General features: G+C 43.4%; 2 protein-coding genes across 5 annotated transcripts; both read right to left on the bottom strand.

Annotated features, from left to right (window-relative positions):
* Window positions 1–1,341: 1,341 nt before the first annotated feature.
* LOC116502768 (gastrula zinc finger protein XlCGF26.1-like) lies at window positions 1,342–18,049 on the bottom strand. 4 transcript variants are annotated; one of them, XM_032208694.1, is made up of 7 exons: window positions 17,863–18,049; window positions 13,945–16,878; window positions 12,546–12,725; window positions 8,623–8,805; window positions 5,816–6,036; window positions 5,586–5,698; window positions 1,342–3,125 (listed from the first exon to the last, which is right to left on the bottom strand). In XM_032208694.1, exon 2 carries the CDS (start codon window positions 16,672–16,674, stop codon window positions 14,791–14,793), a length of 1,884 nt encoding a protein of 627 aa, XP_032064585.1. In that variant the 5' UTR covers window positions 16,675–16,878; window positions 17,863–18,049; the 3' UTR covers window positions 1,342–3,125; window positions 5,586–5,698; window positions 5,816–6,036; window positions 8,623–8,805; window positions 12,546–12,725; window positions 13,945–14,790. The 4 variants fall into 4 exon arrangements, with proteins under 4 accessions (XP_032064585.1, XP_032064582.1, XP_032064581.1 ...); XM_032208691.1 differs by lacking the exon at window positions 5,586–5,698 and having other exon boundaries at window positions 8,623–8,774; XM_032208690.1 differs by lacking the exon at window positions 5,586–5,698.
* LOC116502512 (gastrula zinc finger protein XlCGF26.1-like) lies at window positions 1,755–3,038 on the bottom strand. The gene has a single exon (XM_032208392.1). The coding sequence runs from the start codon at window positions 3,036–3,038 to the stop codon at window positions 1,755–1,757; it is 1,284 nt and encodes a 427-aa protein (XP_032064283.1).
* Window positions 18,050–22,257: the final 4,208 nt, after the last annotated feature.

Consider the following 22,257-nt stretch of genomic DNA (forward strand, 5'->3'; position numbering starts at 1 on the left):
TCAACATGTCCTTCCTCTCTTCTCCTCCTAACTCAGCCAGAATTTCACCTTCCTTCAGGAATTCCTTCTGGTTCCTCTCTCAGAAAAAGCCTCTGGGCAAAACATGTCATCCCATTTCACAGACATAGCAAGTGTAACTGCACAATATTTCAGTTTTGACTTCCCTGGGCATTTTGTCAAGGTTTACTTTACTTTATTAATTAGTCCATTAGGCCGTATCAAAGTGCAGCATTCCAAACATAAATTATTATCAAAATTCAATCAAACGAGATTGGAAGAGAATACAATTTAAAATGAGATTGGAATAAAATAATTTGATAGATAAGTAAAAATAAATAAGCATTTGTGACTCCCCGCCCCCAATCTACATTTTGCCAAGATATTTAAATTTATAACTGAAACGGGAGGTTGCGTAGCCAGTCAGAACAGTTACAGTTGATTGATTGAAGAGGGCTGGCCCTGCATGTGGAAATCTAAACTGTGATTGGCTGTCTTGAGTGAAAAGGGGGAGGTTCCTTGTTTCCCGCTTTTTTTGCCCTGTGTGCTCGCTGTGATTTACCTCATGATTCTGTTGTTTCACCTGATATGATCCTGTTTGCTTCTCCTGTTTACTGTAAATATATTTATTTTTTTAAAAAAACACATGCACACAATTTCCTGTCAGGGTCTCCGATTCCATTTGGTCACCGAGTGTGCAAATTCCCTGATTGCAAAGGTGCTTTTTTTTTTTCCAAAGAGGCAACTGGATTTTGTGGTTTTTCTTGGAAGATGTTTCGCTTCTCATCCAAGAAGCTGGATTGAAAATGCTTTCAAAGAAAAACCACAATGTCCAGTTGCCTCTTTGAAAAAAAGCACCTTTGGAATAACAGTGACCTGGATGACTGAGAATCTCCATAGGAAAATTCCCTGACACATTTCACCCCATTTAGCTTACAAAGCAAGTACAGGACCACAATTAATAATAGCAATAGCAGTTAGACTTATATACCGCTTCATAGGGCTTTCAGCCCTCTCTAAGCGGTTTACAGAGTCAGCATATTGCCCCCAACAATCCAGGTCCTCATTTTACCCACCTCGGAAGGATGGAAGGATGAGTCAACCCTGAGCCGGTGAGATTTGAACCACTGAACTGCTGATCTAGCAGTAGCCTGCAGTGCTGCATTTAACCACTGCGCCACCTCGGCTCTTTAAGCCCAACATTTCTGTCAGACAGAAACCTTAAACTAAACTATGATTATCTTTCAGCCCAGGAAGTGAGCCAAGCCTTCATTTAACATTATTCATCACTGGAGTGAACAATGTAAGAACAGTGCACTCTGGAGAAATTAAAATGTGATAGGATAGCGTAAATTCTTTTATTAAGGCTGGACAATAGACTAAAACATTTAAAAAAAAAAAATCTCAGGCCAGATGATTATGTACTCTCATACAGTTCCAATGAAAACAAAACTTCAAAGAAACCTTAAAAGTTTTATTTGACCCCTAAAACAGGATTTCCTATCCCAGTGCAGAGCTCCCTTCTGTCACTGTGTGAAATGCCTGGTAAGGTGTGACCTCTGAAAAAAGAAAGTGTGTTCATAATTCAGGAGATGTATCTCTGCTATGGACTTTCTGATGCATTTTTAGCTGTGATTTGTAACAAAAAAGGTTTTCTCACACCCCGCCCAGTTGTTAGGCTACTCTCCAGTGTGATTTCGGTTGTGCATATGAAGGGATGAAGGTTGGGCAAAACCTTTCCCACAATCTGAACATTTCTATGGTTTTTCTCCAGAGTGCATTCGCTGATGCTTCGAGAGAGTATCTTTCCGAGAAAAACATTTATTGCACTCCGAGCATTTAAAGGGCTTCTCTCCCGAATGGATTCGGCTGTGATTTGTAAGGTGAGCTGGCCGCGCAAATGTTTTCCCGCACTCTAAACATTTATAACTTTTTTCCCCCGTGTGAATTTTTATATGATTTCTAAGGTTTGATGTGGTACGATAAAATTGTCCACATTCGATGCATTTAAAGGGCTTCTCCCCGGTGTGAATTTGCTGATGTCTCCAAAGTACTTCCTTATAAGCAAAAGATTTCCCACATTCTATGCATCCGTATGGCTTCATGCCTGTATGGATCCTCTCATGCATTCTAAGGGTGTCTTTTCGGGAAAAGCATTTCTCACACTCCAAACATTTGTATGGCTTCTCCCCTGTGTGGGTTCTCTCATGATTATGCATGTCTTTTCGTGTAAGAAAACCCTTCCCACACTCCCCACATTTATAGGGTTCCTCCCCTTTGTGACTTTTCTGATGTGTCCGAAGTTCAAAAGAATACATAAATCTTCTCCCACATTCTGGGCATTCAAAGGGTCTGTCTCCGGTGTGAATTTTTTGATGTCGCCCCAGGGTTGATTTACTGGAAAAGTATTTCCCACATTCGAGGCACTTTACATTTTTCTCCCCTCTGTGTGTTTTCCAATGACTCCGAAGAGCTGAACTCTGCGTGAAACAATTTCCACATGCAAAACATTTGTAAGTTTTTTTCTTTTTCTCCCTTCTGTGTGTTTTCTCATGACTAAGAAGATATGTTCTCAGGGTGAAACATTTCCCACACTCAAAGCATTTGTAAGATTTTATTCCTGAATGAATCTTCTCATGGCCCCAAAGACCTGACTTCTGAGAAAAGCTCTTCCCACATTCCCAACATTTGTAAGGTTTCTCCCCCGTGTGAATTCTCTTGTGGTCCCTGAGAGTGGATTTTGCATGGAAACATTTCCCACATTCCAGACATTGATAAGGTTTATCTCCAGTATGGATTTTCTGATGTTTAAGAAGTTCTAACTTTCGTTCAAAGCATAAGTCACATTCCTCACATTTATAGGGTTTTAGGACACCTTCCAAATTTTGACTGGATCCGCTTTGAAAATGCATCTTCCTGTGGGTCAAAAGGTGGGGCCAGCAAGCAAAGGTTTTCCCACACTCTGAGCATATATATGTTTGATGGTTTTCTGGAGTGTTGCTTGTGTCTGACGGGAGAGTCAAGGGTTTCTCATGTTCCATACTTGTTGGTGGCTGCTGCCTTCCACTATTTTCTGCTGTTTCTGGTAGTTGACTTGTAGGTAAAGGTTGGATCACACTATTTTATTTCTGTTAGGAAAAAAAAGAAACAGAGAATAATATTTTGAGAAAGATAGGGCATCACAAAATCTGAGACTTGGAAGGGACCATGAAGGCCTTTCCAGTCCAACCCTGTCCAGGACCACAGAACACCTGGACAAAATCTCCAGTGATGGAGCCCCCACATCTCTTGGAGGCAAAATCTTCTGTTGTTGTAGTTGTTAAATGATTGTGTGTTGTTAAGTGAAGAACTGCCTGGGTACCTGAAGGGGATAGGGGAGACCCTGGAGATCCAGGGCAGGCCACACATGAGTTAAGAGAGCTGCAGCCAACCCCAGAAACCTCAGTCACTCAATGAGGCAGAAATGCCAGAGTGGTGCCTTAAGTGGAGGTCTGCGGTCTTCAGCCATCTGCCACTGACCCCAGGCCTGGACTTTTGTCACTGGTACCACTGAGAAATGTGGCCTTAATCCCCAGACTGGGTGGCCTTTACAACCTTGCACCTTTTTCCAAGCCACATGGTCCATACGGTTTCTAAGCAACATGGACCAAAGCATCTCTAAGCTCATCCAGGACCCCCTCAAGTCAAATACAGTCTATGCTGGGACTCTGATGGTGTCCCCTGCTTTTTTTGTGGAATAAATACAGCTTTTGACAGCTTTTGACAGCTAGCGGACTAGAACACATTGCCTATGGCAGAAAGGGAGACATCTACTGGTGAGTAGAGGATAGTACAAGACTAAATAGAAAATAACAGAAGAAAGTACAGCTATAACTTGACCTTGACTGTAGCAAGATAAAGATACTTTGAAGGGTGTGAAACAACAAGGAAGATTTGTTTTTGTAAGTGTTGTGGGTTGGACTTGCTATGTCGGTGGAAGAGAAAAATAAAAATAAAAGTGGAATTGGACGTTAGCAATTGGAAATAAGAAAGGAAAAAAGAACTTTAAGTTTAAGTAAATGTGATATAAAAGAAAAAGCTTAAACAATTTGTTAAATTAACTAAGCAGACACTATGGAATTTTGGATGTATGATGAATTACTTGATGTTAAAAAATGCACATGAAACGCTAAATGGAAAGAAAACAGTGGAAACTCAGAGGAAACAAGTAAAACAAGGAAAAGGAGAAAGAAAAGGGACTAAATGAAGAACATACTATAGAAAAAAAAGAGATTGAAAAAGAAAAATACTTAGATGATTGTGCTGGAATTTACAGTTACATACCGAAAGGAGACAAGGGGGAAGTGGCCCCAAGAAAGGGAAAATTAAATAGCAAAGGTGAGGGGAAAGATGGAGGGGGAACTGGTGGGAGATTCTAAAACAATAGAATTAAAAAGGCGAAAAAAGATTGGAAAGAAAATATATAGAAATTTCAAGAACAAGAAAAAGCTAGGTAAATGGGTGGAAAGAAGAGAATATACAGAAGTGAAGTTCCTGAGAGACTAAGAGAAAATGGTTGAAAGGAAGAAAGAAGGAAAAGGATTTATTAGTAAAATAGAATGAAACTTGGTAAATATAGCCAATGGTATATAGTTAATATGATGTGAGGGAAGTAGATTAATACTATTAATTGTGGATAATTAAATAAATGAAATGTTTACTATATAAAATTAAATTTGAGGATATATGCTATCAATAGTAAAGCAGAATAATAGATGAAAATGATACGTTTGATTAATTTGGAGAGGCAAATAATGATATTGTTTATATATTAAGAAGAAATTAAAACTAAGCGGGAAAATATGGAAGAAAACAAGATGACTGAAATGCGAAATGAAATATGATGTAAAATGAACTATGCATAATAGAAGATATAAAGGGGGAAAACCCGGACAACATTTTGTTTATAAAAGAAGTTAAAATATGTAACAAAAAATAAAAAAAACCCTTTGTTTTAAATTAAGAGTTTCCTTGGGGCCACATCTGCTTGTTTGATGCACTGAGCACAACCAGGTCCAACCAAAAAGCTGTGCATATTAGAAGGGGCAATTCAGCCAGGCCATCCTAAAAGAGACTCAGCCGCAGAAGATCAGACAGAAAAGGAGGAGGGGAAAATGGCTCTGATTTAACAATTTCCTCCAAGTGCAACAGCCAAGTTACTCATAAAAGGACCATGGCTGATCAAGGCAAATAAAGCTATAGAGGGCTTCCCCAAAGTGAAATGGAAGACCCAATTTGTCATCCTAAGCAGCCCTGACCTTTAAAAAAAAAAAACTGAACTGTGACATGGTTTAATGCTGGGGTAAATTCGCCCCAAATCCCCATTAAAGGATCCAGAGAATTTCAATTAATGTTTAAGCTTTAGGTAGAAGGCCTAAGTGCTTCAGCTTACTAAACTGTAACCGTAAATGCATTATGGGACAAGGCACAAAGAAGAAAAGTTTGCATACTTAATTGCTAAAAATGTATTGCTGAAACAAGAGGCAGTTTGGGCTAAGACAACATTTCCCCATGGAGATAAGCTAAAAACTGGACAGCAACAGCCCCACCTCAAGCTGAGTTCCCAGGGAGCCTCTTCTGGCTTCAGGGGTGCATGCACCAAGCTCCCCCACTCTGTGGCCTTCTGACCAGGGTCCACCTCCAACTCCATCAAGAGTGGCTTCTTCAACAAATATTGATTAAAGGAATTACGCCTTCACTCTGCATCTTGGTAGCACTGGCATTTTGACAAAGAAAGATGAAAAAAGCTTATTCCCCAAACCAAGATTTATTTACTCACCTTTAAATTTATAGTTAAGAGGTCTCTGGGTTACTTGTTCCCCCTCTGAGTCAAGGCCAGAGATGACCTTCACCGCTGACCAGTTAAATATTGCCTGACCAAATGGCCTTTGGTGCACAAAGCTGCTTCTCTAATAAGCCACAATTTCCAAATTCTCTAGAACGCGGTACCAGACAAGTTTGGTGGGTTCCGATCCAAGAACAACCCTTGACTTTTGCCTCCTGCAAAGACAAATGAAAAAGGTTCAGATGTTGACATTAATCTATAAATGACTTGGAAGAGAAAGGATAAAATACAATACAAATAATGGAGAGAGAATCAGGATTTAAGAACCTCTTGGTAAGCCAAAATGGAAGAAACCAGCAGGATGAAGCCCAAGAGGAACCAATGCATAGTTGTGAGCAGGAAACCTCAAAGAAAGGTGAGAGGGATCAGGTGGGGAAGAGCATCAGTGAAAGGGCTGCTCTTTCCTCCTCTTTTTGGAGGCTGCAAGGCCATAAGAATTCTAGGCCTCCTGGGACCTACAGCTACTTTGGACAAACATTTTGGAAAATATTTACAATTATGTAAGGCAATCTTCTGGCCATCAGCTTGTCCTATCAGCTGCTCACAAGATCACCCTCAAAACGTCCTTAAAGTTTGTGGTTTCTAAAACATCTACCCAGGAGGGGCTGCCCCATCATAGCCTCTTCTGAGAAAAACTAGAAAAATATAAAATTTAGAAATTATACACAGCTTTTTAAAGCAGAAGCAAAGTAAATGTTAGCATAAATCAAACTATTTCATTTTTAGCCTTTTTCCTTTAAGGTCAAAGAAAGAGGATATCTTGTAGATTAAAACAAGAGCTCAACTCAACTAATTTAAACCTTTTCTTTCCCCAAATCCTCCCCTCCCCATTGCCAGGAGGTCAGTCTGTGTTAAGACCACATTACAAACCTCAATAAATGGTTTAAAGCTCCGTTTATTTTATTTTTTAAATTGCACTTGCGCGACATACATGCTCAGATACCTCTTGCCCTGACGGACCATAGAGAGACCTTCTGAAAGCAACCTCCCCAAAACTCCTTCCAGGATCCACCCGAAGAGCCTTGGCCGGGAAGGAGGGGGCAAATCCAGCGCGGGGACGGAGCCCCCTTTGTCCCCCTGGAAGGAAGGGAAAGAGCCGCTCCCTGCAGGCAACGCCAGAGCCGGATCTCCCCCAGGAAAACCCCGAGAAGACGAAGAGCGGGATCCGCAGTTTCCTTCCTCCCGGTAGGGAGATCTCCTGGCAAGAAGGGCGGCCTGGAGGGAGAACAGCCTTACTTGAGAGGTACCCAGAAACCTCTCCAGAGATCCAGCGCCGATCCTCGCGGAAGAAAACGGAGACCCAGCCAATGGGAGGGGGAGGCGGGGGAGAGGCTTCTGCTCTCCACTGATTCCGCTTCCGCCTTGTAAGCCCCGCCCCTCATTGCAGATTCAGCTCCTGCCCGCCCCCAATTCCCCCTCCCAGCCACGACCACATGCAACGAAACCGCTTCTGTTTCTCCATTGGGCGTCGGTATCCAGGTTTTCCCTGCTCTTGCGAAGGGTGTCCTCTGCACGGTAGAAGCGCCCGCTTGTATGTGTCCATGGAGAAGCCCTATTTAGTTTTTTTTTGTTGTTGTTTCGTTCAAAGTGCCAATAACGGGAAGCAATTAACAGTTACCTTTTGTGGTATTTTTACTTTTTTGGTGTTCCTTCCTAACTGGATAATAAATGTTTAATTTTATTCCCAGGATCTTTTAATTCATCTGTCATCAAGTCTTACACTGATCTGTAATAGCCACGGGTGCAGAGATTTCATGTTGATGCCCATCGTGAGAGTTTAAATTGAATGGAGGTCTCTGAGCATGGACGAGTTTTCTCACATTCTTTGGTTTCCTAATCCCCAGAGACCCCAAGACAGTTAAGAAGAGAGTTTGGGGAAGCAGCCCAGATCTCACACGTTTTCCCAGAGGCAACACAATATAAAATGGAAATAAGCTTGAAAATATTGCCATGTCACTGGAAAATAGAAATGATTTAATGTTTTATTTCTATTGCTGATTTATTATTTTTGCAAATAACTCAAGGAAATGAACACATTCAACACACCTTCCTCCTCTTATTTTCCTCACAACCATACTGTGAGGTGGGTTTTACTGAGACGGGCTTAAGGTCACCCAGCTGGCTTTCAGGACCAAGGCGGGACTGGAATTCAGAGTCTCCTATTTTTGAGCTCTGGCATTAACACTAGGGTAGTGATGACAAACCTTTTTTTCCCTTGGGTGCCAAAGGCGTGTATGTGTGTATGAGAGATTGCACATGTGTGTGTGCCGACACCCATAATCCAATGCCTCACCATGCAGGCCCCACCCTTTGCACATGCGCATGATCCCCCCTCTACCACCCCCACTTGTGCGCGACATCCCCATTTTGGTGCTAGCAGGCCTCACTGAAATCTTCTGGGACCAAAGTGGCTTTGGGGATGGCTTTGGCTCTCTCCTAACAGGAGATCAGCACCCAACTTTGACTTGAAGTGGGGAGCTGCTCCGGCTTGGTAGTCATGTGACCAGGTGGGTGTGGCCAACTTATAAAAGTGGTGAAACTAACTTAACGCTCTTGCTTAGCAACCAAAATTTTGGCCTTAATTGTGGTCATAAGTCCAGTTTTCTTTTTTTTTTCTTTTTCCCACTTCCTTTCTCTTTCTTTCTCTTTCCTTCTTTTTCTTTCTCTTTCTATGTCTCTCCCCACCACACCCCTCTCTCTCTCTCACACAGACACAGACAGACACACACAGAGACACATACCTGGTCTAGGCACAGACGGAGCCTTCCCGGGGTGTTCTCCTGCGAGGATGTGCCTGGCAGCAGCAGCGGCAGCACACACCTTGCCCTTCAGAGGCTTTTTCCCCCTGCCGGATCAACTGCAGTGGCACCAACTGATGGCAGGATATTCCTTTCTTTCGGTGGAGGGAGAAGGACGAAAGTACTCTGGGAAGGCAGGTGGTGCACATGTGCAGCAGCCCCTGGACATCCGTCTGACCCCTGCCCTCCCAAACTGCCATAGCCACCGTCGCTTCCCCTCTCAGCCCCAGAGCAGCTGCTGCATCTTCATCAAGGGCTGCCCACCCACCCACTGAACGGGCTGGATGCTGACCTCAGCAGGCAAGAGCGCATCGGGGACCGCCAGGAAGGCCGCATGGAAGGCAGCCAAGCATGGCAGCGCTGCTGGGAAGGAAGCTGTGGCTTTTTCACGCTTCTGATGGGCCGCTCATGTTTGTAGCCGAATGAGAAGAAAGACACCGGACAAATCCTTCTTGGGATGAAGCTTGGCTTGGCCCCGAGCGATGCCCGGGGGGCTTCTTTTATTAGTTCCAAACAAAGAGAAGGTGTATACAAATTACATCAAAAGGCACATGACTAAATAATCCAATAATAATATTGCAGCGTGGCAAGAGGCTTCGTCTCTGGGCAGAAAAGGAGGGGTAAATGAAAGGTGGAGGGAAGTGAAGGAAGAGGTGGGGGGGAAGTGGGGGAAGACGCGAGCAGCTCGCATTCCTGCCTCCCTTTGAAGTGCTGGCTAACTGCTAGATACTAGAGGCTGGTACAGAGGAGCACACTAATTAATAGGAAAGCTCTTACATATTGCTAATAAGAATGTTTTGTTTTTGCGATGCAAAGGTCCGAATACAATGATTAATAACATGTTTGGTGGCTTCGCCTCTTAGGGGGGATGCCATAATGTAGCCTGAATACGTGTCAATGGAAACATGTAAATATTTCCAAGGGGCAAATGGAGGATATTGGGTAACATCCATTTGCCAAATCTGGCAACACTCTGTCCTCCTGGGGTTTACCCCGGTAGGGAGAGAGTTTGCCTGCTGGCTACAGGTAGGGCACTGCTGAACAACAACAGAGGCCTCATTTGCAGTAATGCCAAATTGTTTCATGAGCGCTTTCTTGTTTTGATGAAAATAGGAATGACTCTCCCATGGCGTGGGAGCTGTCAAAGTTAAAAGAAAAGAAGAGTTGGCAACAGCCGCTGCTGCAGCATCGGCCACATCATTGCCTTCCTGGAGAGGCCCAGGGAAGGGCTGATGGCTTCGAATGTGGGAAACATGAAAAAAGTGGGTGCGGGCAAAAATTAACTTTTGCAAAGATAAAAAGAGCGAGAGTAATTGTGGTTCCAATGAGGGAGAAAGATAGGCCTCATAAATTGATTTCACAATCTGAGTTACATAGAGGCTATCCAAAATCAAGTTAAAGGGTGTATTTGGAAAAGTAGAAAAAGCCAAAATAGAGGCAGCAAGCTCCGCACGCTGAGCGGAAGTCTGCAGGGGGGGGTGTAATTTTTGTGCACCACCGACCATTCTCCTGCCAGACACAAGCACCATAGGTTTTGCTTCTGTCAGCAAAAATAGTCATGGCCTGAGGAAGCGGGAGAGGGGAATATGGAGTGTGCCATTGCAGGGGAACAGTTTTCAAAAGAGCCAATCTAGGGTCGCGAGGTGCATGGCAAGAAATCTCACCTGGCCAGTCAGCAAGTGCGAATTGAAGGTTTTCCGAGTTAGCAAGTAAAGTCTCCCGAGTTGATAAAGAACAAGGGACAAAAATCGTGGAAGGTTCAATTCCAGCCAACAACTTTGTTCTGACACGGGCTTTTGTAATTAGAGCTGCAAAAAGTGCAGGTTTCTGAGAAATTGTGGATTTTGGGGTGTGAGACAAGTGTACCCATTCAATAATTAATAATTTTGAAGTTTTTTGCACCACGGCTCCTGTTGGGAGCCCAAGAGTGTTACATATAATGAAAGCTAAGGGGGGTGTTATCCTGAAGACGATCCACCCAATTTTGAGCAAGGGCCTCATTTACTTCTTTTAAAACTTGCTGATGTGTTTCATCTAATTTAATAACATCTGCAGGGTTTTTGCCCATTGTTAATGCAGAAAACAACGGAGCCAATTGAGGGGTTGTGAGCCCCATATATGGGCGTGCCCAGTTAATGGAGCCCAAATATTGCTGTAACTGTACTAATGTGGGAGTGTGTGGCAAGTCCAATTTTGGCATTGCAGGTGTAGCATGAGAAGCCAAAAGCTTGTGACCCAGGTACGAAAAAGGTTGTGCTGTTTGAACTTTTCTGGAGCTATGTGCAGGCCATTTTTGTGGAGAAGGTTAGTCAGAAAAGGTAATGTTGCTAAAACCGTACCTGGGGGCCCACATGCCGCTACTAAGATATCATCCATATAGTGGTAAATTAAAAAGTGAGGATGTGCCGTCCGATACGGCTGCAAAGTTTTATCTACAAAATATTGACACATGGTGGGGCTGTTGAGCATTCCCTGAGGCAGGACTGTCCATTGAAAGAGAAGCAGGTTTAGAGTTGTTAAATTCCGGGACAGTAAAAGCAAACAGTTTGCGATCTTTTTCATGGAGTGGTATAGAAAAAAAGGCATCTTTTAAATCAATGATCATGAGATCGCATTCTTGGGGAATCAAATTTGGATTGGGGAGGCCGCACTGCAGCGCTCCCATGGGTTGGAAAATTTTATTAACAGCCCGCAAATCATGCAAAAAACGCCATTTACCAGATTTCTTTTTTACAACACAGGGGTATTGTAAGGGCTGTGGGATATCTCTTTCCTCTTCCTCTCTTCTCTCTCTGTCTCTCTCATCCTCTTTCTCTTTGTCTCTCTTCACTTTCTCTTTCCCTCTTTTTCTTTCTTCCTCTCTCCCACTCTTTTATCACTTTCTCTTTACTCTCTACTGCCCAACCTGTCCCCATAATTTACCTACTTTCCTAAATAGACGCAGTTCCCTTACTGGATCCCTCACTCACTCAAACACACACACACTCATGCACGCACAAAAGCATTTTTCTCCATTCCAATTCGGATCGTATAAATCAATTGCTCTGTGAAACATCTGTGAAAAAGATTCAGGTGCTCAGGCATGAAAATGTCATCAAAGAAGCAGAAGAGAAATCAGAAGAGTCAGTAAGAAAGGGAGTAGCAAGAACTCCTTGAGACATGAAATCACGATGAGGAAAGACTAAGAGAGGCATCGTAGGGGGTAATGGAATAGAGGTAGCCGGGATCACCGGAAGGAAATAGGAAGAGCCAGGCATTGGAGCATCTATAGGTTCACTTGCCAAGAGACTGAAATAAGAAACAAGATAAGAAGCAGAAATAGCAGCATCAGCCTTTTGTGTGGGGCTGGCTGAATGCCCCAGGATTAGTTTCCCGACAGTGAGTCAGGTTGGAAAGCAGGCAGAAGCGTCCTCTAAAGGGATGTAATGCTGAGGAGATTCAGGGGCTGAGGGTGACAGAGGCATGCATACAAGGGAAGAGGAAGCCTTGGATTCAAAGTGTGAATTTAGTGAAGAGGTTTCCAAATATGGCGGGGGGTGTCCGGTCCCCCCATCATGGCCTTTTCATGAACTTTTAAGCATTCCATGATGATCCGCCAAGTGGAAAGTATTTTCGGTGGTGCCCTTGGAGGCTGGCGAAAATATTTTCCTAATTTTTCCCAAATGGTTGTTCGAATTGAGCCCTTCTCAGGATATGTGGGACAATTTTGATAAATGTACCTGAGAAGGTTAGTAAGATCTTTTTTCGAAGGGATGGGGAGAATATTTCCATTGTTTTTTAAGATTAATATTGAGGACTTGGACAATTCTCTAAGTTCGAAAAGGTGTGCAACCCGGGGCTTAGAGAATTCTGCCCCCATTACTCACGATTCTGGGAGGATGCTCTGTCTGCGACGGCCCGTCCTGGTATGCAAGAGGCGTTCCTTCGCCGGTGAGCATGAGGATTCCAAGTGAGACGGATGAGGCGACGTGCTTGATCAGCAAGATCACGTCGGGGTCACCAGTTGCGGCTTTTTCACGCTTCTGATGGGCCACTCATGTTTGTAGCTGAATGAGAAGAAAGACACCGGACAAATCCTTCTTGGGATGAAGCTTGGCTTGGCCCCGAGCGATGCCCGGGGGGCTTCTTTTATTAGTTCCAAACAAAGAGAAGGTGTATACAAATTACATCAAAAGGCACATGACTAAATAATCCAATAATAATATTGCAGCGTGGCAAGAGGCTTCGTCTCTGGGCAGAAAAGGAGGGGTAAATGAAAGGTGGAGGGAAGTGAAGGAAGAGGTGGGGGGAAGTGGGGGAAGACGCGAGCAGCTCGCATTCCTGCCTCCCTTTGAAGTGCTGGCTAACTGCTAGATACTAGAGGCTGGTATAGAGGAGCACACTAATTAATAGGAAAGCTCTTACGTATTGCTAATAAGAATGTTTTGTTCATCTCATGGTAGCATCCATCTCTGTGCCTGTGTTTTCAGGCAGCCATAACTGCCCTATACACAGAACTGGTAATGGATCTCAACAGGAAGTAGTCTGCTAGGTCCCTTCCCCGCGACTGGCCAGCCTGGACATGCTTGTCTGCCTTCCACACAGCTTTCCGCTTGCCTACCTTAGCAAGTTGGCCATGGGAACATTGAGTGGAAGGCAGGCAGGCTGGAACGGTGGAAAGTAGAGACTGGGTAAGGCAAGTGAGCACCGACTGAGTACCAGCTTGTGGGCGTGGCCAACTAGCAGTCCCTACCAGTTTGACCACCAATGCCCAATGTCCACTACCAGTTCTCCCAATCTGGTCAAAAATTTCTAATGGTTTCCAATGTTTTGTTTTCAGGTAAAACTTTTCCCACACTCCCCACATTTATATGTCCTTTCCTGTAGGTTTTCAGAAATCCATCACAGCAGGTGATGTCCAAAACGCCTGTCTGCCTTACGCAGAGTTTATTTGGCTTTTATAGTTTCAGCCAGCAGAATTGAGCACAGAAAGCAACGGTCTTGTTTTTGGTTTACTCCCTCTTTTTTCCCTTGTGAATCCAGGCGGCTATCTCAGCCAAGGTTGAATCTCACATCACTCCCTGATACGGCCTGTCTCTGCTCGGTGAGATCATGGGCTAAAAGATAAACGGCTACTGCGATTATGGCTGTAATGCGCAAGTCTGTATGTAACCTTTCCTCTTTTCCCACATCTGGTTCTGCTAATTAGGTGAGCTTGTAGGTATCCGAGATAACCAGCTACTGAGATCACAGTAGCTTTCTACGCATGTCTTTACGTAGCCTTACCTCTATTCCTTCACTTTCCTGTGTGTCCCTTCTGGTGTGTTGTCACACAATTCCTTGTGTAGGTGTGGCGGTCACCCACGGATACTTCACATGGCGTCTACAAAATTCAGCAGAATCCACAAATCTTTTTTCAGGTTCTGGTATTCATAGAGTCTGCTCCAGTCTGAAGTCTCTGATGTCAAAATTAGGTGTTTCTTTTCAACAAAACATCTCCAGTCTTTTTACTATTAAATAATTTTACATCGTCAGCGAAGAGGACGCAGCTGTTTTAATTTGATTGTATAGATCGTTGATGTAAAGCAGAAAGAGTGTGAGTCCTAAAGCGCTGCCTTGGGGGACACCCCTGTTAACTGGTGCCGGATTTGATAAGAGCCCTCCCTATTTTGACTCTTTGTTGCCTGTTGGACAGGAACGCGGCTATCCACTTGTGCATGGATCCAGAGATGCCGTAAGAACTTAGCTTTGACAGTAGTTTGTTGTGTACCACTGAATCAAAGGCTTTTGTATCTACTGCTTTACCCTGTTCAAGATGTGTGGTCCAGATGTTTCTGCAGTCTAGGAGTTGCAGTTTATAGGACAATTTTTTTCTAAAACCAAACTGCTTGTCATATAGCAGGTTGTTTGTCTCTAGGTGGAGGGTGATGGATTGCTTTATAATTGATTCCATGACTTTACATGTGATGCAACACAGGGAGATTGGTCTTTAATATTCGACTAGATAAAAGATTTGGTATAAAGATTTTTAAAGATTGGTATAACCGCTGCTATTGATCATCGGTTGGGCAGGGAGCTGGTTCAAAATGATACCTCATAGATTGTGCATTGTGTGAAGTTTCTGATGTTGAATTAAGTGTGACTTTTCAATAAAACATCTCCCACATTCTGGGCATTGGGTCTTTGTCCAATGTGAACTCTCTGATGTCGAATTAAATTTGACTTTCTGCCAAAACATTTCCCACATTCAGGGCACTGATGAGGTCTTTCTTTGGTGTGAACTCTTTGATGTCGAATTAGGTGTGACTTTCTGCCAAAACATTTCCCACATTCAGGGCACTGATGGGGTCTTTCTCCAGTATGAAGTTTCTGATGTTGAATTAGGTATGACTTTTCAATAAAACATCTCCCACATTCTGGGCACTGATGGGGTCTTTCTCCAGTGTGACGTTTCTGATGTTCAATTAATTGTGACTTTCTGCGAAAACATTTCCCACATTCTGGGCACTTTTCATTTTTCTGCACACACTTGAAAGGCTTCTCTCCTTTGTGAATCCTCTTGTGTTTTCTAAGATAATATTTACAACTAAAAGATTTCTCACACTCTGGGCATTTATATTGCTCCCCTAAGTGGATTTTCTGATGCATCAAAAGTGTACTTTTCCGGGTAAAAGATTTCTCACAAACTGAGCACTTGTGGCATTTCTCATCCGTATGGGCTTGGCAGTGAATTCTAAGGGATGATGAAGAAGCAAAGGCTTTTCCACATTCTAAACATTTGAACTTTTTTTCCCCTCTGTGAACGTTCTCATGACTTCTGAGGATTTGTACTGTACGGAAAAATGTTCCACACTCAATACACTTATAGGGCTTCACACCTGTATGGATACTTTGATGTCGAAAAAGAGTTTCCTTACAAGAAAAACATTTATCACAATCATTACATTTATATAGTTTTTCACCCCTATGTGCCCTTTGGTGTTTCTGAAGGTTACAAGAATTGGCAAATCTTTTCCCACATTCTGGGCACTGATAGGGTCTTTCCCCAGTGTGAACTCTCTGATGTTGAATTAGTTGTGATTTGTAGCCAAAACATTTCCCACATTCTGGGCATTCATGGAGTCTTTCCCCAGTGTGAACTCTTTGATGTTGAATTAGGTGAGCCTTCTGGCCAAAACACCTCCCACATTTTTGGCACTGACGGGGTCTCTCTTTGGTGTGAACTCTCTGATGTTGAATTAAATTTGACTTGCAGCCGAAACATCTCCCACGTTCAAGACATTGATGGGGTTTTTCCCCACTGTGAATTCTCTGATGTTGCAGCAGGCATGATTTGTTGGAAAAAGATTTCCCACATTCTAGGCACGTTTGGCTTCCCTCCTTTGTATGTGTTTTATTGTGTTTGCAAAGAGATGAGCTCTGAGTGAAACACTTCCCACATTCTAGGCATTTATAAGGACTCTGCGCTGTGTGAATTTTCTCATGTCTTCTAAACAATTGTTTATAACGGAAAGATTTCCCACACTCCAGACATTGATAAGGTTTTCCTCTGGTGTGGATTTCCTGATGTTTAAGCAGCTGCAAGGTTTGGGAAAAGCACAGCCCACATTGCACACACTTGCAGGGCTTCTCTTCAGTTGGGCTGTTCTGAGGCCTAGAGAAATGCCATCTCTCAGGAAATCTTCCCCAGCGCTTCCAGGACTCCTGAGGTCTCTTTCCCTGGTGGATTCGCTGATGGGCTCCAAGGTGCAAGCCTTTAGCAAAACGCTCCCTGCACTCTCCGCATTTGTAAGGCTTCAGTCCTGGGTGGCTCCGTAGATGTTTGGCAAAGCTCCACACTCCAGGAAAGGATTTCCCACAAAGGTAACACAGATGGGATCCATTTCCCGTGTGCAGCTTTTGGTGGATCAAAAGGAGAGACCGGTAAGCAAAGGATTTCCCGCAATCAGAGCATTTGAAGAGTCTCCCCTGATTCCTCTGGGGGGACCTTTGGCCAAAGTGTTTCCCCCTCTGCATAGTCTCCAGGGCTGCTCACTTCCACAACTTCCTATCAGAGGAAATTCAAACAAGCAGAACTTTGGCCAAAAGGTTGGAAGATGGGCAGGAGGAGGGGATCCAGCATGAGTCCGAAAGCTGAGAAGACGAAACCTCTGGCCCTGGTGACTGACCCCGATTGGATTCTGCAAGCAGAACTTTGTGCAAAGGTTTTCCTGGTGGCACCTGCAGAATGAAGAAAAAAGAAGTGAAGGAGAGAGGAAGATTTATTTTCTTCAGCTCTCCAAATAGCCCAAACAATAACTGGAAGACCTCCTATATCAGTGGTTCCCAAGTGTTTTTTGGCCATGCCCCCTCTAAGCATCTCTAAAATCCTGATGCCTCCCCTGTGACATATATTTCTTAATTTGCTGAAAAAGTGAACTCTACTCATGTGGAGGAAGCCTAAAAGGCCATTAACTTGGTTTATATAAGGTTCAAATTGCTCCCATTAAAAAATCAAATTGCCTCCCTGTGGTGCCTGGGCGCCATGTTGGGAACCACTGCTGTATATGAACCCTGGAAGCCCCTCCAAAAAAACTTCCATTCGGTCCCCCCAGAATCAAAGCCATGCTGGGATCCCCCCTATGTCCCCCCTCCCCCGGAGCAGACCTCCCCTTTCCCTTTTTTTTAGCATGATGAGAGGAATGGCTGACAAGAATCTCTGTTGCCTGCCTTAACAGTGGATGATCCCTGCCTTTTCCTTTTCCACAGGAGGGGGGGGGGGCGATGATGCTACATGATGTGAGACAAAGTGCAAAGATCCCCATAGGATTTTTTCAGCTTCTATCCAGCTTTGTAGAAACGAAAGTAAACAATTAAAACACTAGAATAAAAGCAAAAGCTACCAATTCTTCTCCATTGAGATGAAGCCGAAAGCAAGTGGATCTTTTCTGCCTTGGGAAAACAGTCAACTCAATTCAAGCCATTTGAACCCCTTTTTCTTCCCCTAAAGAAAAACCCTCCACTCCCCATTGAAGAGAGAAGGGCGGGTATTTCTTTCAGCCACCCAATAATCCTCCCCCTTAAACCCTTGGAGGAGAAGCCCCCTTTCCCTCCGTGGGGCGAGCCTTCCCCCACTTTGCCCAGAGGTTCCCCGTCCAGCCCCGCATCCGCCCGCACCCGCCCGCACCTTCCTCCTGGCACCGACTCGAGGGGACTCGGGATTACCTTCCTCCTGGCGGGGAGAAGCCCTCCTGGCAGCCCGAGGGAGAGAGGGAGCCGCACCTGCCCGGAGTGGAGCCCAGGAGCAGCCTTGCCGGACGCCCAGAAGTTGCACAGCCGCCCAAAATGAGGCAACTGGGGATCAAAACCTCCCGGAAACTCAGCTCCAATAAACGGTGGAGAGGGAGACCGAGAGGAGCTTACTAGAGAGGTCCTTCGGAAGCCTCTCCCCGCCTTTTCCGACCCCCGTTTCCTCCCTGGTAGAGTGGTGGAGACGCTCTAGCCCCTCATTTCTCTCTTCCTGCCCAGGGGACTGCAGTTTCTCGGCTCTTCAAGCGACGCTTCCCCCTCGCAGCGTGCTGGGCGAGCCGCCTCTTTCCCGACCGTTCGGTGTTCATAGAGGACGGGACCCTTTCCTCCTTTCCTACGCCCCGCCCGGAAAGGGAAGAGGCGATTGTGGATCCTCGCTCCCTCCTTCCCCCGAAGTTTGGGGAAACTTCAATTTCCCCTTATTGTGCCCTTCGGGGCAGCATCAGGAAACACCATCCCATAAACTTTGCTTCCTTCGTGGTTTGCTGACTGTGGGTAACTGGTCAGTTTGCATAACTTTCCAAACCACAAATGAGGAAACCTTCAGAATAACACAGATGGAAGGGAGCTCTGAGGTCATCTAGTCCAACCCCTGCCCAAGCAAGAGACCCTATATCATTCCAGACAAGTGACTTCTTCTGAAAACCCTCCACTGATGGAGCACTCAAAACTTTTAGAGGGAAGTCATTGCAATGTTCAATTACTCTGTTAGGAAATTCTCCTTTATGACAGCTTCTCAAATATTGGAAGGCTGCCATCCTGCCACTTCCAGTCCCTCCCTTCATTCAGCTAGACATAACCAGTTCCTGTAATTAAATAAAGCCAGTACCTGCAACCTTTCCTCTTTATGTTGTATCCTCCAGTCCCCTACTTATCTTTCTTGTTCTTCCCTGCATCCTTACTAGTCTCAGTGTCTCTTTTCTATTGTGTTACAAAATGTACAAAAACTCAGAGATGAACTTTAGCTCAATCTGGAATGTTTAAAGGTGTTCATGAATAAACGGTTTGAAACGCTTGGAGGGTTGCAAAGAAACCCCAGAGATGGGAGCTAATTTTAATAAGATTTTGCCTTGCCTGTTTTGGAAAGAAAAATGATATTGGGATCAAGACGGAAATCAGCTCTTCGAGAGAGGCTGAATCACGAAGGGAAGCCCAGAAGAGTTCTGGAATTCTTACTTTGTTGATAAAGGTTGGAAGGACAGAATCTTAAATTCAGAAAGTTGTTTCGCTGTGATGAAAGAAATGTCCTTCTGGGTTTGGCTCCAAGTGGGGAAAAAGACCCTGGAACATGGAGGCTGCTTGGAAAGATGGTTTATTGTTGGACAGGACCACATGGCTTGAGTCCTGAACAGAAAAGGTGGTCACATGCTTCAATGTTGGTGGAGAAGAAGGGAAGGCTGAAGGAGGGGCTTGCTAGGCTTTTTATAACATGTTCAGTCCCACCTCTCTGTTTCCTGTTCCTGTGTAAGAAATGTATTCTGATTGGTTGTCAGACTCCCTTGGGTCATGCAGGGACAACTCTCTAGAGTGTGTTTTGAATCCAGGTTTGGTTGAGTTCTCAGATGCCATGTGGTCAGTTGGGGCCAATATTATCATGCTTTAATCCCATCTCCCTGTAGCTGAAATGGAGAAGTCTTTATTATGTAAACTGGACTAGCTTGGCCTTCTTAATATTCCATTGACAAAGTGAAGGAAGCTACAGGCAGGTATTCTGTGTTTTAAAACATGTTTCTTTTCACATCCAGAGAAATATTCTGCCTTTTCAATATTTCCTAGGATATTTCATTTTTCTGGGAGAGGGCTGGGTGATAACTTCCTACAGCAGTGACATTTTTCGGAAGAGAAAGTAGGACAAAATGAGGGGGATAGGAAGAATGTGGCATTCATTGAACATTAATTTTAAAGAACACTCCCGAAATTATGATGGATAGCCAAGTAAGTTACATGTCCATCATTTGCACATAATTTAGTTCCAATTTGAATTGGAATTACACTATATTGCCAAAAGTATTCGCTTACCTGCCTTTACTCGCATATGAACTTACTGTAAGTGACATCCCATTCCTAATCCATAGGGTTCAATATGATGTCGGTCCATCCTTTGCAGCTATAGCAGCTTCAAACTCTTCTGGGAAGGCAGTCCACAAGGTTTAGGAGTGTTTATGGGAATTTTTGACCATTCTTCCAGAAGCGCATTCGTGAGGTCACACACTGATGTTGGACGAGTTTACATGGCCTACCACTTCATGGCTGAATTGCTGTTGTTCCCAAACACTTTCACATTCTAATAATACAGCTGATGGTTGACTGTGGAATATTTAGGAGCGAGGAAATTTCACAACTTGATTTGTTACATAGGTAGCATCCTATCACAGTTCCATGCTGGAATTCACTGAGCTCCTGAGAGTGACCCATTCTTTCACAAATGTTTGTAAAACAGTCTGCATGCCTAGGTACTTGATTTTATACACCTGTGGCCATGGAAGTGATTGGAACACCTGATTCTGATTATTTGGATGGGTGAGCGAATACTTGGCAATATAGTGTAGAATAACAGAGGTGGAAGGGACCTTGGAGGTCTTCTAGTCCAACCCCCTGCTTAGGCAAGAAACCCTACCCCACTTCAGACAAATAGATATCCAACATCATCTTAAAAACTTCCAGTGTTGGAGCATTCACAACTTCTGGAGGCAAGTTGTTCCATTGATTAATTGTTCTAACTCTCAGGAAATTTCTTCTCCGTTCTAAGTTGCTTCTCTCCTTGATTAGTTTCCACCCTTTGCTTCTTGTTTTACCCTCAGGTACTTTGGAGAATAGTTTTGACTCCCACTTCTTTGTGGCAGTCAGCAGCCCCCGATTTATCTCTGACAGTCGTTCAATTCCAAATATCATTTTGCCTTTTAAAAATCTCTGTTAACTCTCTTATGAAAATTATGAAACAGTAAATGGCTCTGCATTTGATCTCTCAACTTCACCTTTATTCTCTGTGTTCTGTGCCAAGCATCACAAAGAAGCTTTGTATCCCTTCAATAAGGCACTTCAAAATGGTTTTTAAAAGTGTACATTGTCTTTATTGTGTCATTGAAAAACATGCCACCCAAGCCACAAGTCAGCTCTTGTGAATGGGAGATGATATATGGGAGAGGTTATACACGTTTATAGTGATAAACATACTGTTTATTATGGTTTATACTTTTTAAATAATTTTTTAAAAAGTTAATTTAAAACAAACACAACATCCTTCTTTACATGCTATAGAAAGTATATCAGTTGGTTACAAAAAGACTTTCGTGCATCTCTTCCACAGTCAACAAACATAATTCATATTAACTTAAGTATTTTAACTCAAATATTCATACATGTCACCATCATTATATCTTCATTTTCATTTGACTATAATTGTTTAAGTGTCCATCATAAAATATACCAAAATTTAGTACATAACCCATACTGGCCTTTCAATTACTATTTCTAAAATCCTCCACTAACTCTAAATCCTTATGTCCTATTTTAGCTAAACATCCAAGATATTTAATAACAAAGTTTTCTAATCCTCCTTTCCAAATCACTATTTAAAGTTTACATTGTTTCCTTATAGAGGAGCCAAGGTGGCGCAGTGGTTAAATGCAGCACTGCAGGCTACTGCTAGATCAGCAGGTCAGCGGTTCAAATCTCACCGGCTCAGGGTTGACTCAGCCTTCCATCCTTCCGAGGTGGGTAAAATGAGGACCCAGATTGTTGGGGGCAATATGCTGACTCTCTGTAAACCGCTTAGAGAGGCCTGAAAGGCCTATGAAGCGGTATATAAGTCTACTGCTATTGCTATTGCTATTGCTATTATATTATACCCATATCTATATATACGTTGTTATATATTCCAGAGGGTAAGATACAGAAGAAGAAAAAACCAAAGAATCTATGGATTTAAAGAGAGAAATTCTATTAGCAAAAGCATTGATAACACTGTTGACAATCAAAGATAAGCTGAATAAGGAAAAAGAAAGAAGGCATCAAGATTATACGAGAGATCTTATAAGCAAGGAGTTGCTAAGAGGAGTCTATACAAAGCTGACCATGAAGATGATTAGAGGACTGGCATCACTGATGGCAAAAGATATGAGACTGTTTTGCTCTTGGAAAGATAAAGGTTATAGATGGAAGAATATAATTTAAAACTAGTTAAACTTAGTGAAATATATTGACAATAGATATATCTTAAATAATTGATAATGTTACTAATGTATACAATGTGTAGTGTTATGATGAATATAATTGGATATGAATATTGAATGGTACCTATGTAAGGAAGAT

Source organism: Thamnophis elegans, chromosome 2 (assembly GCF_009769535.1).
Source record: "Thamnophis elegans isolate rThaEle1 chromosome 2, rThaEle1.pri, whole genome shotgun sequence".
NCBI lineage: Eukaryota > Metazoa > Chordata > Lepidosauria > Squamata > Colubridae > Thamnophis > Thamnophis elegans.